Raw genomic sequence first — 14,699 nt, 5'->3', positions numbered from 1 at the left:
GAATTAAACCATAGGGAACAGAGGGGAAGACAGTGACAGAAACACGCACCACATCAGACAGGAACACAAAGGGCTCTTCTGATTACACATGATGGGATCCCAATGTGGCAAGTTTAGGCCAAAAGCTTATTAACTCCTCTAACAAAAAGGAGGGTGAAGGAGGAGTAGGGGCAGGGTGTAAGAAGGGAGGTGAGAACAGCCTGGAGGGTGGGGAGAGGAGGGAGAGTCGGCGTCTGGGGCATAAAGCTCACGGGATGGAGCAGCAAGAGGAGATATAGCAACTAAAAGAATGAGAAGGTAAACTCCATTTCGTATGCTGTGTCAAGACACATTCCACTGTCTTGTATGACTAATTAGAACAAATGAAAGAGAGAGATGTGGGTACCACGGCCCACACGAGGGGCCTTGACTACCAGGTCACGGCACGTGGATGTCACCTGGCAAGCGCTGGGGCTCCGTGGAGGAGGGAAGTTGTTAAACAGGTGGGACTGGTATGGAGGATGATTAGACAGAGCAAGACTGCAGACGGGGAGTCCTGCCAGAAAGCTGGGCAGCAACACAGCCAGGATCGTGGTGTGGTGCACGTGGGGAGGGCCCCGAGCGTGGCCAGGAGGGCCTGTACTGGGAGACAGGAGTCAGACCTGGCAGATGTGACTGGCCAGAGGTGGGCTATGTTCGTCAGCTTTGGGCTGTGACAAAATACCTGACAAGAAGAGCTTAGAAGAGGAAAAGTTCATTTTGGCTCATGGTTTCAGAGGTTCAATCCATGGTCAATGATTCCATTGCTCTGGGCCCAGCTGAGGCGGACATCAAGGAGGAAGGGTGTGGCGGAGGTGCGCTGCCCACCGTGTGGTGGCCAGGAAGCAGGGATGGAGGGGAAAGGACCAGAGGAAAGACCCACCCTTCCAGGGCCCACCCCTAGGGACCCACCTCCTCCAGCTAAATCCCACCTGCTTACAGGTACCACTCAATCCGTCCATTCAAATCCGGATGACTGGGGAATGAGATGGAAGGAAACCCTGCTACTGAGGAATAAGTAGGTGATTCAAGGTAGCAAGAAACTTGAGAGCGCTGGTGAAGCACAGAGGGCAAAGGGAGACAAGCCCAAGAAAGGGGCCAAAAAGGGAGGGAGGTCTGTGGAGATGCAGGAGCGGGTGTCAGGATGGAGCAGCAACTCTCAACCGTGGGTGTGCACCCATGTGCCTGGGAAGGTCCATGTTCCTACCCCTCACCATTCTGGTGCAGTGGGGCCTTGGAATCTGCACTGTAGAGTTCTAAGGCGCTGACTCCATGCTACAGCTGCCTGAGGGGGTCATGGAGAGCAGATTTCAGCCTACAGACCGATGGAGGCAGGAACGTAAAGCTGGAAAGTGGGGCTTTCAGATCCCACGGCTCAGGAGGTCACTGGCAACTGTGAAAGAGGCAATTTGGGTGGTGTTGTGGGAGTGGAAGCCAGATTGCAACAGGCTGAAGACTGAAGGGGAGGTGAAAAAGAAGACAGCAGATGTGGACCCCCTGCTGGAGGAGTCTGGGTGAGAGGCGGAAGTGAGAGCATCATCTCACTCAAAGGCCACCTTCCATCTCCCAGAGTGAGCTGGCAAAGAGGACTAAGGAAGTCTGGAGGCTGAGTGACACATTCCATGGACCCTCACAACGCGCCAGGGCTGCAAGCTGGGAACGGCAGGGACCTAGTGCACTTCAAGCTGCCAAGTCTCAAAACCAAAATCATTGTAGCTGCCTTCTGTCTACACCCTCCAAATCCAGCCCACTGTCCTCACCACCTAAGTGATCTTCTTGGATCTTAAATAAGACTTGTTACTGCCCTGCCTGAAATCCTCCAACAGCCACTCTCCCCCGTTCCTCCCTCACTTGGGGGAGGACTGGAGTTCCTGAACCCAGCATCTGAACTCCTTCTGTCTACTCCTACTTCCTTCTGGATCCTCACTCCCCTGGCCTCCTACCTGCACTACACTTGCTCTACATCCAAGCTTCACGGGAGCCCCCAATAGTCCCCCATAGAACCATTCTGTCTCTTGGGCTGGGGATATGGCTCAGTTGTAGAGTGCTCGCCTCACATGCACAAGGCCCTGGGATCAATCCCCAGCACCACACTAGCAAAAGAAAGAATTGTTCTGTCCCTACTGATCTGTGCCTTTGGTGGAATCAAGGTGCTCATCTTGCTACTCTCTGAATCACTAACACCTGGCCATGGCTGAGCTCCCAGTAACTGCCAGGGACTAATAGGGGTTCAACCCCAAAGTAAGCATGAAGTAAATTTTTAAAATTATGGAGTCCCTCACGCACCCTTTGATCCACCCAATGTAATCTGCAATGTAATCTTCTGGCTCTTCCCCCTCCCCTTCTCCTAATTTTTCGTTAATTGTCCTCCCGAGAGAGCGACCAGGACTGGGCGACCTTGGAGGAGGGTGTGGCGCGATGGAAAGAGCACCTGGGTTCTTCTCCAGTGTCATTACCTTGTTTCCTTTAAGTGGTTCCTTAGCTTCACTTTAGTTCGGGAGGGAACGTGGATCCTACCACCTAAAAGTACTGAGGTGAGAACTGAGTGGGCTTCTGAGAGCCTAATAAAGTAGCAGCTCAGTGTCACGAAGCCAGTAAAATTTGCATTTGTTATTTCAAATGTCGAAAAAACCCCAAGGTAATACCGCTTCTCCAAGTTCGTCCGTCCGAACCGAGAACTTCTGTCTGTCCCTGGCTCCTCGGGCACACTTAAGACGACTATAAGCGAAGCCCCGCCTCCCTAGCCTGTAAGTCACGCCCCCTTCCGTGCAAACCCGTGCGTCGTAGGTCCCTTCCACATGATTGACACTTTTATACACCAATAACAAGTTAAATTCCTGTCAACGTCCGGTGAGGGGGCAGGACTTCCTTGCTGGTTGCTAAGACACTCTTGTTTGCTCCTTGACAACCCTGGCGGGGGTGCGCTGGCTGCGGCCCCGGCTCCGGCCCCCTCGGGAGCAGGTGAGGCCCCGGGGCGCGGCGGGCAGCCAGGCGGGGAGGGCTGGCCTGGAGGGAGGGCGGGAGGCAACGCGGGGCGGACGAGGCCTCGCCCACCGCCGAGGCCCCACCTCAGTCTCCTGCCTGCTGTTCCCCAGCCCCAGGACCTCCCCCCCTCCTCCCCGCAAACCCACCAGGGGGACCTGCGTGCTGGGTCGCGACAGATTCGCCGTCGCGACTGTGCAGGCCGCCTCTCCCCACTACCCGGCGCCCCGTCCAGCTTTGGGCTCGCTCAGCCTCTCTGATCCGACTCCCCCAGCACCGCGATTCCCCAACCTTTCGCGAAGTAATCCACCTTCCGCGTCTGGGCTGATGGTCACCTTCGCCTCGGCCCAAGACTGCTTGGTTTGGAGAGTTGGCAACTAGTGGGACTCTGGACTGGTCATTACTCTTTTGGGGACACAGACTCCCCATCTGTAAATGAGAACTCGGTTTGAATGATCTCAAAAGGCCTCTTGGACTTGGCGTCCAAGGATATTATTCTTAGACCCCACTGTAGGTTTTCCTGAGGATGCTTTCTCGGTGGGAGGAAGTGTGTGTGATGCGGAGAACTGGCCAACCTGCTTTAGATTCCTGCTTGCAGGACCCTTGCAAGTTACCTAACCTCCCTGGGCACCAGTCTGTGCATATATGAAACCAGTGCATCTCCTTTGGGAATTCTGAGGATATGAATTGAAGTACAGAGTCCCGCCCAATGTAGAGTCAGTATTTGTTTCTCTTCCCTCCCCACATTTCCCCCGCTCAGGGAAGTATGAACCAATTTCCAACAGCATCAGCTGTCATTTCTCCAGTTGATTCTCAGATCCGCATCTCCAGTTTTGATCGTTTGCCTGTGCTTTGCGGTTAGGGATACGGATGAGGAGGCAGGAAGCAATTAATACAGTGATGCACCTGGTGGGACTCAATGGCTTCCCTTCTGCCTCTGATCATCCATGATTCAGCGATTTCCTACTCGTGACTAAATCTGCCATTTGCACATCTTGTCAGCGACTTAAACCTAATAGTTCTAAAATCAAGCTGGCCTTCTCTCCCACCCCTCTGCTGGTTTCCCTGGTGTCTGTCAGTAGCCTACTCATCCTTCTAGGGCATCCGCAATCACTCTACTGTGCCCATGCCACTTGGGCAATTGTCAGGTTATTCTGAACCTGTCATCCTCTCCATTCCTCTCCATTAAAGACCACCCTGGCTCAGGTCTTTAATGTCTGTCACCTGGGCTTCCTGACTGCTGTCACTGTCTCCTCTCTCCACAGATGAGATGGTGACAGCAACACACAACCCACCAAAACACACAGCCCTGACACCAACCACCAAGGACACTCTAAAGGGCTTCCCATTCCCCGCCAAAAAAAAAAAAAAAATCCACTTCTTAAGCCTGGGTTTTAGGGTCTTTTACATTTCCACAACCCAACCCTAGCCTATTTCTTTCTTTTTGGCCAAATTCTATACTGTAGTCAAATTGGACTATTGCATTTCCCCAGAAAATGCTTTGCACTTTCTGCCTAGGTGCCTAGGTGCCACTGTTCGGTCATCTCACTGCCTGGAAGGCTTCTCACCTGCTCACCTGTCAGGATCCCACTTACCTTTGAAGGCCTGACTCCAGTGCTGCCACTGCCCCCATCCCCAAGCTTTTCTTGCTGTCCTCTCTTAGCCTCCTTCTCCCCCTCCAGAATTTTCTTCCCTCTTCTCTACATCTGTCTTGTGACCCTTTTTGGAACGGTGAACCATAACCCCTTGAGGCATGCATGTTGGTCTGTTTGACTGCAAACTCCTTGAAGGCAGGGGCTCTCTTGCTTAAAGTAGTTGAAGTCATATATACCTGGGTTGGAATCCCAACTCCTCCATTTATCAGCTGGGTAAAGGATCTCCTTTACTCAGGCTCTGTGCTCCTCAGTAGAATAGGAATAATGGTGCCTGCCAGATAGTTCCTGAGGGAATAAAAGAGATCCTGTGTGTAGAATGCCCCTCCTGGTACCTGGCTTAAGGTCAGTTTCCTTAAATGTGATTGGATAGCTTTGATAGGTCCTCTCCCTTCTCAGAGGCTAATGAAATATAATTTTTGTGTGTGTGTGATGCTAGGGATTGAATCCAGGCCCTTTTGCAAGCGAGGCAAGCACTCTACTCTACCAACTGAGCTATATCCCCAGCTCCTGAAATATAATGTAATTACAATGTTCATATTTCTTGGACTTCTGCCATGTGGTCTTTGTGCTCCGGGACATCTAGAAGAGACCAGATGAAGTCCCTCAGCCTCAGGGAACTGTCTGGACTCACAGGCTTGGCCAAGTCGTGATCGGTTGTGAGATGTCACCGGCAATTAGCAATTGTGAATGAGTTTTTAAGAAATAAATCAGTGCTGGCTGAGTCCAATTTCTTTCCGTGATAATGTCATTCTTAGTCCCTGCGTTCAAATCTGTTCCACCAAGTGGGAAAGACGAGGGGTGGGGGAACTGCCGCCTGCACGCAGCTGCTCTCGCTCGGCGCTGGTGGCTGCATGGCCGTGACTTTCTGTATCTTGACAAACGTGTTTGGGATTTCATCCAAATTTGGGTATGTCCACAAGGAGGTACCACCCCAGTCAGTGTCATTTATCACATGGTGTTAGACACAGATAGCTGTGGGAACTGAATCTCTACTAGTCGACAGATGTCCCCTCCCTCCCCCACCTCTCACCCCGCTTCTTTCCCTTATTTTCTTCCTCCTCCCTCTCATGTCTAAGGCACATGCAGTTTTCACTGGACCTCAGTAAAGTGAGAAAATTGAAGGACAGTGTTAACAAAACAAACAGAACAGCCTGTGTGTGTGTGAAAGGTGGCGTCTTTCCTCGAGAGGAGCTGACCTTCCTTCTGCAGTCGACTCCTTCTTCCCATCACATCTCCCTCTTGTACGGCAGGCGACGTGTTTAATGCTCTTACTTAGCACAATGAAGACTGACACCCTGGGTTTGCCCCCCACTCAGCTGGTCTGAGAGCCCCAGGCCTCTGGGAAGCCCAACCTTCCACCCTGCCCTTGCTATGGCCCTTCCTCCTCACCTCCCAGCTTTGTTCGTTTGTTTGCTAGAAGGTGGAGCACAGGCGTGTCAGGAAAAGGATGTGCGTGACCAAGGTGCACATGCGTGCATCCAGGCCGAGGCTGGGAGCAGGAGGCTGGCCTACACAGATGGCAGCACTCATGGCTGCCAATACTGGAGTGACAAGGGAGAAAACAGAGAAGGAAGTAGTCAGAAAATAGATCTGGGCTCAGGTCCTGGCTCGGCCCTTGCTGACCGTGCACCTTGGGCCAGCCACAGCCTCGGAGCTCAGGTGCCTGGTCTGAGTGGGGTGCTCATAGTTTGCTCGTACTTCCCTCGTAGGCCTCACCAGGTGGAAGGGAGAAAATGCGTGTAAAGGCACAAAGTGACCATACCCTGCCACCTGGGCCTGCACCTTGTGACCTTCCTCCTCCAACACTAGCACGGTGGTTTGCACACAGTAGGAACTTGGGAAATGTTGGTTTGCTGGGCTGAATGTTTCGAAGTGTGAGTGCTAGTCTATGAGGAAGGATATGGAAGGTTCCCATCAGTGACAGAACTGATCCCTCTGGGAGGGGAGGCCCCTCTTACTCCTGGTCCCAGCTGAGAGAACCAAGGCCGGGAGCAGTGGGCAGTTGTCTGACCTCCCTTCTGCAGAACCGAGATGTGAATCAGACCTGCCGTGGAGGCTGCTCTCGGAACCACCATGACAAGCTGGTGGCCTGCGGTCTGTCAGACGCATTGTAGGCCTTAGATCGTGGAAAGCTGTGATTAAGGCCGTGAGTGACTGGGCTCCCCCACCCATGGAGCCAGCAGATACATTTGGCCTATTTCCCAGAGTCCACTCATTTCCCCACCCCTCCCACGCACCCTGGCCCTCTTATGTGTTCTCCATAACGGCTTCAGAAGCAAAATAAAAAATGGTGACTGAGGCCAGTGCCACACAAGAACAGGCTTGGCGACGCGGGGGGAGCCCTGCCTGCGCCTCTAGGCAAGGCCGCGAGAGGAACCTGGGAGGGGGATGGTAAAGGGCACCTGGGAGAGCAAGGCTATCCCTGGCTTGGTGTGTCACTTGGGGCCAGGTGGCGAGGGGCCGAGCTTCAGCACCTAGCACATTCGAGTCCCATGGCGTGGACACACTTACATTATTAAAAGGCTCTTTCCAGCCTGACATGGCTTCTCTCAGGCACGTGCTCATTCACAGGGGAGATTGATAAGGTCATTAAAATGCCTAGTCCTTCTATTTTGGGTAGCATCCTTTCAGCAGGGTTCTCCAACCATGGCTGAATGACTGCAGCTGGACCATAATAATACAGTGTCATAAAAAATCCTCGTGCCTTTCTGTACTTGAAAACACACGATCTCCAACCACACATTTTAACCCTGTAAGTCCCATCCCTTGTACACAATAGAAGTACATGTAGTATAGGAAAGGCTATTTACAATAATAAATCATAGTCCTTAATAAAGTTGAGCGAGACTTGGCCAATAATAAGGTGGTGGTCACAGAGAACAGGCCAAGAGCAGCGCAGAGAGCTTGAACATCTGTAATATCCTGCACACGAGGTGGACCTGCATCAGCTTTCTGAACATGAGAAGACGGGAATCAGTTTCCTGTTTCACAGAGCAGACCAAGGCCTAGGCAAATTACTTGCCGAAGGTCAGAGAGCCAGGAAGTGGGAAGAATTGGACTTCCTGGGCTGGGGATACAGCTCAGTTGGTAGAGGGCTTGCCTAACATGCACAAGGCCCTGGGTTCAATCCCCAGCACCACAGGAAAAAAAAAAAAAAAAAAGAATTGGACTTCCTTTCTGGAACTGGCTTTCAGACCTACATGTTCTGACTTGTGGGCCAAAGCAGTCCTCTCCTCTGGGCCAGGCCCCATACCTGTCCTGGAGCTTTTCCCTCTTTGGTTCCTAACGAATAGGCTCAGGTAGGCCCCTGAGGTCCCGTGGGCTTCCGCAGGACTCTGTAGGTAGAACAGACCCTGCCCACCTGGGTTGGCGCACACCGTGGCTCTCAAGTCCCTTCCGGCCTCCTGCTTCTGGCACTTTTAGCTCCAAGGATGAATTGAACTGAATTGAAATGATTAGGTGGAAGATGCCTCAGCAGCTGCTTCCACATTTGAAATCATTCCCACTTGAACTTCCCAGAGAGCCCTGGGACACTTTCATTATCAAGGTAGCCACCGGCTCTGTCACCCCTTGAGGAGGGTGGAGGAGGAGGCAATACAATGGCCATCCTAAAACTTCCAGGACAGGGCGGAACTGGAGAAGGGCCTTAACGTAATGAGCAAAGATAAATGATCCACTGAATTCTGCGAAATAAGAAACCTGACCAGAAAGTCCAGCGAGATGGAGCTGGTGATCTGCCAGCACATGCAGAGACAAACAAAAACTGCAATATCAGAGTGGCTCAAATGCCCAGAATCATGAGATAAGAGGAGCCATCTGTCCCCTGGGAAATCAGAAAATACCAGTGTAGTGCGGTGGCAGAGCTGGTGCCAGGCTGCCAGCCTTGCCCAGGAAAGCCAAGGGAGGTGCTGTGGGCTTCGGAAGCATCAGAGAGCCCAGCCCAGACGGGAAAGCATGCCCAGGGAACTGTGCTTGGCACCCAAGGGTCACAGTCACCTTAGAACGCTGGACACTGAAAGGGAAGATCAAAAACTCACATCACTGTGGGACCACCCGAGCTACACTAGTGGCCAGGTGTGAGCGTGCTGTGAATGCCACCGCGTGTGAAGCCAGGAGGCCCAAAGAATAAAGCTACAGAGTGCTCATGCAAAGGTAGCACCTGGATGCCATCCTGCCTCTGCTGCTGCCTAGCTGGCTGGCCTCAGGCCGGCGTGTGAGGCCTCCTGCCTCCATTCACCCAGGCCCTGACTTCCGGGTCATCATTGTGATGAGCTGCATAAATGCATGTGGAGCGCTTGGCACGGTGGCTGGAACACAGCACATCACCTGTGACTCTCTACCTGTTAGCCAGGCATAATAGCACCCACCTACAGTCCCAGCTACTCAGGAGGCTGAGGCAGGAGGTCCCTTGAGCCCAGGAGTCTAGGGCCAACCTGAGCAAGATGAGGCCCTGACTTAAAAAAAGTTTTTTGTTGTTGTTGTTGTTGTTGTTTTTAAAGAGAGAGAGATAGAGAGAATTTTTTTTAATATTTATTTTTCAGTTTTTTGGCAGACACAACATCTTTGTTTGTATGTGGTGCTGAGGATCGAACCCTGGCCGCACACATGCCAGGCAAGCACGCCACCACTTGAGCCACATCCCCAGCCCCCTAAAAAATGTTTTTTAATAAAATATTTACACCTACCAGTTAGTTCCTGTGGCAGGCATCCTGAGTTGAGTAGTGGTGCAGTAAAAGTAAATTTATTTGGGAAAGTGAGACATGCTGTAATGTTGTTTGGCTGGATTTGTTCAATATAGATTATTAAAATAGTTCCACTGTCGCAGTGATCTGTGCTCGTGTGTCGGTACCGCTTCTGGGATTACAAAGCCCTTTGAGTTGATACATTGATAAGGAGAAATCAAAACATCCAGACATCCAGCAGTGCGCCCGGTCATTTCGGACCCAGGCCCATCTCTTTAGGAAAGGCCCCTTCTGTTATTGATACTAGATTTGGTGGGGGCCCTGCATGGGTATAAGTTTTATAACTTCCTGTCATTCCCAGTCTCTCCCTTGGTCTCCCTGGAAGCAGGTGGAGAGAATGGAGAGAATGACAGGTACCACCGCGTGCCTGGCGTTGCTTTCTGTGCCTTGTCTCACTGAGTTCTCGTGGTGGCCCCTTTCTCATTGTGAGAGAGACGTGACTGTCCCTGGGTTGCTGATGGGGAATCTGAAGCCCAGGTTACTCTGCTGGTCACTGCAAACCATCACCAGCACCCAGTCTGCCCAATTCTGGGCCAGCCAGAGAGAACTCAGTGACCTGAGAGGGACAGCCAGGGATGGCAATAGACCTGGTATGCCAGGGAAGGTACTGCGTGTTGTCCAGGTCCTCACAGATCAGGTCCTGCAGGGAGGACCCCTCACTTGGCAGTAATCCCAGATTGACAGTTGTCACCTGAACATTTAACTTCCTGCCCACGTCTGCTGGAAAGTAAAGCCGGTGCGTCGTGGGCACAAGGAGAAGCCGCGTTTGTTGATTGCTAGCTTGAGGCTCCATCCTGGGCCTGGCCCGCAGTCAGCATCTATCTTGACAATGACAGTGTGTTCTTACAGCATCTCGCGTTGACTCACCCTCCGTCTGCAGACTTGCTGGCCATTTGGGAAAGGATGTGGGGGAGTTAAGATGGGGAGGTGTCAAATTGTTACTGAGACGTTTCTAATTTGTGATGTGTGGTTCGAAAGCCAAGTCTCCTCTCCTGGTTTTCCTGTTTTCTACAGCACCCCTTGGGGAAAGACATTCTCTGCTCCCACCAAGTTGGCAGGGCGTGCTTCCTGAGTCTCCTGGGCGTCCTCATTGCCAGTGCCGGCACCTTCTGAGAGTCCCACTCTCTCCTCCCGGGAAGGATCATGGGAGAAACAGAAGGGAAGAAGGATGAGGCGGACTATAAGCGCCTGCAGACCTTCCCTCTGGTCAGGGTAAGCCCTGTGGGAGGGAGACACAGCCCAGGGCCCTTGCAGCCTGGAGGGAGGTGGGTGAAGCACGTCCCCTACAGGATGGCGGTGCCAAGAGGAGGAGGCTCTGCTGGCTCAATCTAAACATCCAGGGGGCCACAGTGATCCATCCTTTCATTCATTCATTCATTTGCCAAGTATATATTTAGGCCTCTTGCTATATGCCGGACATGGTTCTGGGCACTGTGGAGAGGGTGGTATGTGAGACAGATGTCCCTGGCCCACGTGAAAGGAATGTTTAAAGGACACGGTTGCAGACAGTAAGTGCTACAAAGCAACACAGAGCCGGTGTGCGGGGCGAGCAGGCAGAGGCCAGCATTTTTGGAGAAGCTCCTCGATCGGAGACCAGAATGGAGTTAGAGAGTAGACCTCGCAGAGTTGTGGGGGAGGACACTCCCAGCAGAGAAACAGCAGGCCCAGGAGGCCCAGGAGGCCCAGGTGGGATGGGCACAGCATCCTGGAGCAGCAGAGAAAAAGGCCCCATGGCTGGCCCGGCGGGCAGGACATCAGGACATGAGGGTCAGTGTGACGGGGAGCAGACTGGACAGGCCTGGCGGGGCTGCAGGAAGGACTGCGGCTAGGAATGCGGGTGCGTCCTGAGGTCAGGGAAGCAGGAGAGGGCCTAAGCCAAGGTGTGATGGGATCGCTTTTTAAGATTGGGACGCCAGGTGGCAGCAGGGAAAGCAGGGAGGCCCAGACGGAGCAGCGGCTGGGTAGGGCCTGGAGGAGGCCTGGAGGCAGCAGGGCTCATGGGGGAGGGGCCCGAGTGAGGGGAGGAGGGTTGAGGACTGTTCCCAGAGTGACCAAGGAAGGGAAGATGTAGGAAGAGTAGGTTTGTGGGGGAAAGTGACTTTTCAGACATCTAAATGAGGTTGTCAAGGGGGTAGTTGGACATGGGAATCCAGAGCCCAAGGAAGAGGTTAGCGCTGGGGAAGAAGGTGCGGAAAGCCTCTCCCTGTATAGAGGACACAGACGAAGTCCCCCGGAGCAGAGAGTGGGCACGGCCAGCCTTCCTGAAGCTGGGAGGAGGAAGCCAGCAAGCTAATTAAGAGAGAGCATCCGGAGAGGCGCCAGAGGCACAGGAGCCCTCAGAGTGGTGAGGCTGTGCCTTCTGGCTCTGAGAGGTCTAATCGGAAGCCACACCACCACTGCCCCCAAGCCCGGCCTGCCCTTCTCCCCTTGTCCTGGCTGGGCCTTGGCACCTCACAGGGCACCTAGGCTCCAGAGCACCTGGACTCCACTCTGTGCCACACCCCTTGGCCTCAACTGCAGGCCTGTCAGGAGTTGAGTCCCCTGCCCGAGGCTGTGCCAGGGAAGTCACCTGGTGTCCGTGCCTTAAGCATGAAACGGAGAGGCCAGCCAGGGAGGCCAGGCCGTGGGATAAGAAGCCTCTCTTTGTTTGTCCCCTGCCCTCTCTAGCACTCGGACATGCCAGAGGAGATGCGAGTGGAAACCATGGAGCTGTGTGTCACAGCCTGTGAGAAATTCTCCAACAACAATGAGGTACTGCCACCAGCACAGGCGGCCCCTCGTGTCTCTGCTGACCCTGCGTGTGAACAGAGTGGCCCCCGACCCCTGTAACCAGTGCCAAAGGGTCCTGCTAAGACTAGGCCCAAGGCTTCCTGGGATTCAGTCAGTCTGGAGGCCAGGGAGAGAAGAGGCTGCTGCTGCCCGGGCACCGAGGGTCACGCCCAGCCTAGAGGGAGAGAAGCCGGAGGGTCTCTGCAGCCCTGCCTCAGACCCTCAGGTGGGCTGCTGGCCCGGGAAGTCCCCAGGGCTCCATCTCAGTGGCGAGCGGAGGCCCGCCCAGCCGTTCATCCACGCATCCATTCATCCATCCAGAGGAGCGAGGGCCCCCTCCATGCCAGGGACTGTCACCGTGGCCGGGATGTGGCCAGTGGGCTTGTTTCCAGGGGTGGTGGGAAGCAGATCCTGGGCACCTGGCTCTGGCCGAGCAGGCCAAGTCCCTGTCCCATCTCGGCCCCTCCTGCTCCCTACTCTCAGGCCGGCCTTTCTCATCTCTGAGCCCAGCGACCTAGTCTGTAAGTTCAGGACAGTGGCCACAGCTCCTTACTGGGCAGCCTTGGTTTACTTACTGGGCTTTGGGGACAGAGGGCTCAGTTGTGTGCCTGTCACGGTGGTAGGTGATCCTGGTACACAGCCATGCTGGAGCATGGGCCGCACCCTGCAAGACGGGTGCTCTGCCCCTCGCCAGACCTGCTCTTCCTGCTGGGGACGCTTCCGGAGAGAGCCAGCACTGAAGGCAGTGGGCTGCCACCCTGACCAGGACAAGCAGTCTGGCCTCTCCCTGAGCCCCGTTAGGGCAAAGCCCTAGGCCCCTGCGGGACAATGACAATCCCTTACAGTCTGCAAACTGCTCTCATGTCTGCCATTTCATGTGGTCCCAAGATCAGCTTTGTGCCCCATCCTGTCAGCTCACAGACGAGGACTTGGTGGCCTGGCCCAGGAGCCAGCACTGAGTACAGAGGCCGACTCAGCCCAGGGGCTGCCCTCAGCCCGAGCCCTCCCGCCCGCGTCGCTGGTTCCCTCCTGGCTGGTGAGGGATGTCTGGTTTTGCTGTGTGATGGCCCTGGCAGGAGGTGGCCTGTGGGGAGGCCCTTCCTGAAGGTTCTAGGAGCAGGAGAGCAACAGAAATGGTGCCCCAGGACCGTGGTGCCAGCTGATGCCTGCCCCTCGCTGCCCCCTCACGAGCTCCCTCTCCCTTCCAGAGCGCCGCCAAGATGATCAAAGAGACCATGGACAAGAAGTTCGGCTCCTCCTGGCACGTGGTGATCGGCGAGGGCTTCGGGTTTGAGATCACTCACGAGGTGAAGAACCTCCTCTACCTGTACTTCGGGGGCACGCTGGCCGTGTGTGTCTGGAAGTGCTCCTGACACTCTGTCCCCTGCAGGGCTTTGTCCTGCCCCTGCTCTGGGATGGGGAGCAGCTCCAGGCAGGTCCTGGCTTTTCCAAGGAGTTTGGGGTCTTTTATTTTTGTCCTTGTGTACCAGTGTGTTGAGCCACGCCAGTGTGTGAATTTGCTGACGTCGCCACTCCCGGCTCTCAGCCCTCCCCCTGGGTCCCAAGCTACGGGTGGGGCTGAGGCAGCCCTCTCCCTTAGGGAGGGTGGGAGTGACGGTGGCAGGGTAGGGAGTGGGTTTCTTCTGAGGACACGCCATCCTACCTTTCTCCAGGGTGGCTGTCCCCTGGCATCCCTGGAGCCCGCTGCCTTCCATCCCTGTGCTGCTGGGAAATGCCCACTGTCCTTGTGTCCATATGAAAGTGGCCCCAAGAAGGAGCCTGTCCTCTCAAGGGACACGGGCAGCTTCTTGTCCTCTGGGGAAGTGGTGATCACCCCCCCAAAGAAGCCCCTTCCCAGCTGGACCCCAGGTGCACAAGCCACCACATCCCACTGGACCTGCTCTCCCGGCCCGGCCTTGGCTGAGGACCAAGCAGTCCTCCCATCCTCCCCTCCCCGCCCCAGGCTGCATGACCCTTGTATGCTGCCTCCGCCAACCGCGCAGTCGCAGTGAGAGCAGGGCACTGGAGGTGTCACTGAGCCTCGGGTGAGACGCCTGGGCCAGGAGTGCTCTCACCGCAAGGCCGCTTCAGCAGGGAACCTGGCCTGCAGTGGCTTTCATCAGGGACCGCATGCTGATTTGTACTTCGTATCTCTGCTGGGTTTTCTATATTCTTTCTGAGTGTGGGGAGAAGGGTTTAGTAGAAGGGACGAATCATATTTTACACAGCGGTCTTATTTATATGAATGTTTTGGTTTTTACAATTAAAATGACCAAAAACTGACCCTGGTCTGCAGCCTCTTAAGGTTAGATGGGATCCGTGTCTTCAGGCTTGGCAGATCCCCGGGGCCTAGGGAAGGTTCTGGCTAAATGCAAAGCCCTGTGCCACGCACGGCCGCTCACCCTGGCCCTGCCCTTCTCATCCATACTTCGTGGTCAGGGGTGGTCAGGGGCGAAAGCTGTTGGGTGGAACCAGACCAAGCTCTGTAAGGACGTTTTTAGGCCACATAATGGCGCTCAGCTCAACGGTTGTG

General features: G+C 54.5%; 1 protein-coding gene across 2 annotated transcripts; it reads left to right on the top strand.

The window, feature by feature from the left end:
* Positions 1–2,900: 2,900 nt before the first annotated feature.
* On the top strand, positions 2,901–14,476 carry Dnal4 (dynein axonemal light chain 4). 2 transcript variants are annotated; one of them, XM_076853322.2, is made up of 5 exons: positions 2,901–2,979; positions 10,412–10,609; positions 12,065–12,148; positions 13,375–13,473; positions 13,840–14,476. In XM_076853322.2, the coding sequence occupies exons 2-5, from the start codon at positions 10,541–10,543 to the stop codon at positions 14,176–14,178; spliced, it is 591 nt and encodes a 196-aa protein (XP_076709437.2). In that variant the 5' UTR covers positions 2,901–2,979; positions 10,412–10,540; the 3' UTR covers positions 14,179–14,476. The 2 variants fall into 2 exon arrangements, with proteins under 2 accessions (XP_076709437.2, XP_076709438.1); XM_076853323.2 differs by having other exon boundaries at positions 13,375–13,922.
* The last annotated feature ends 223 nt before the right edge of the window (positions 14,477–14,699 follow it).

The sequence above is a fragment of the Callospermophilus lateralis genome, chromosome 4 (genome assembly GCF_048772815.1).
Source record: "Callospermophilus lateralis isolate mCalLat2 chromosome 4, mCalLat2.hap1, whole genome shotgun sequence".
NCBI classification, from domain to species: Eukaryota; Metazoa; Chordata; class Mammalia; order Rodentia; family Sciuridae; genus Callospermophilus; species Callospermophilus lateralis.
This window is presented reverse-complemented; position numbering and strand designations above follow the sequence as displayed.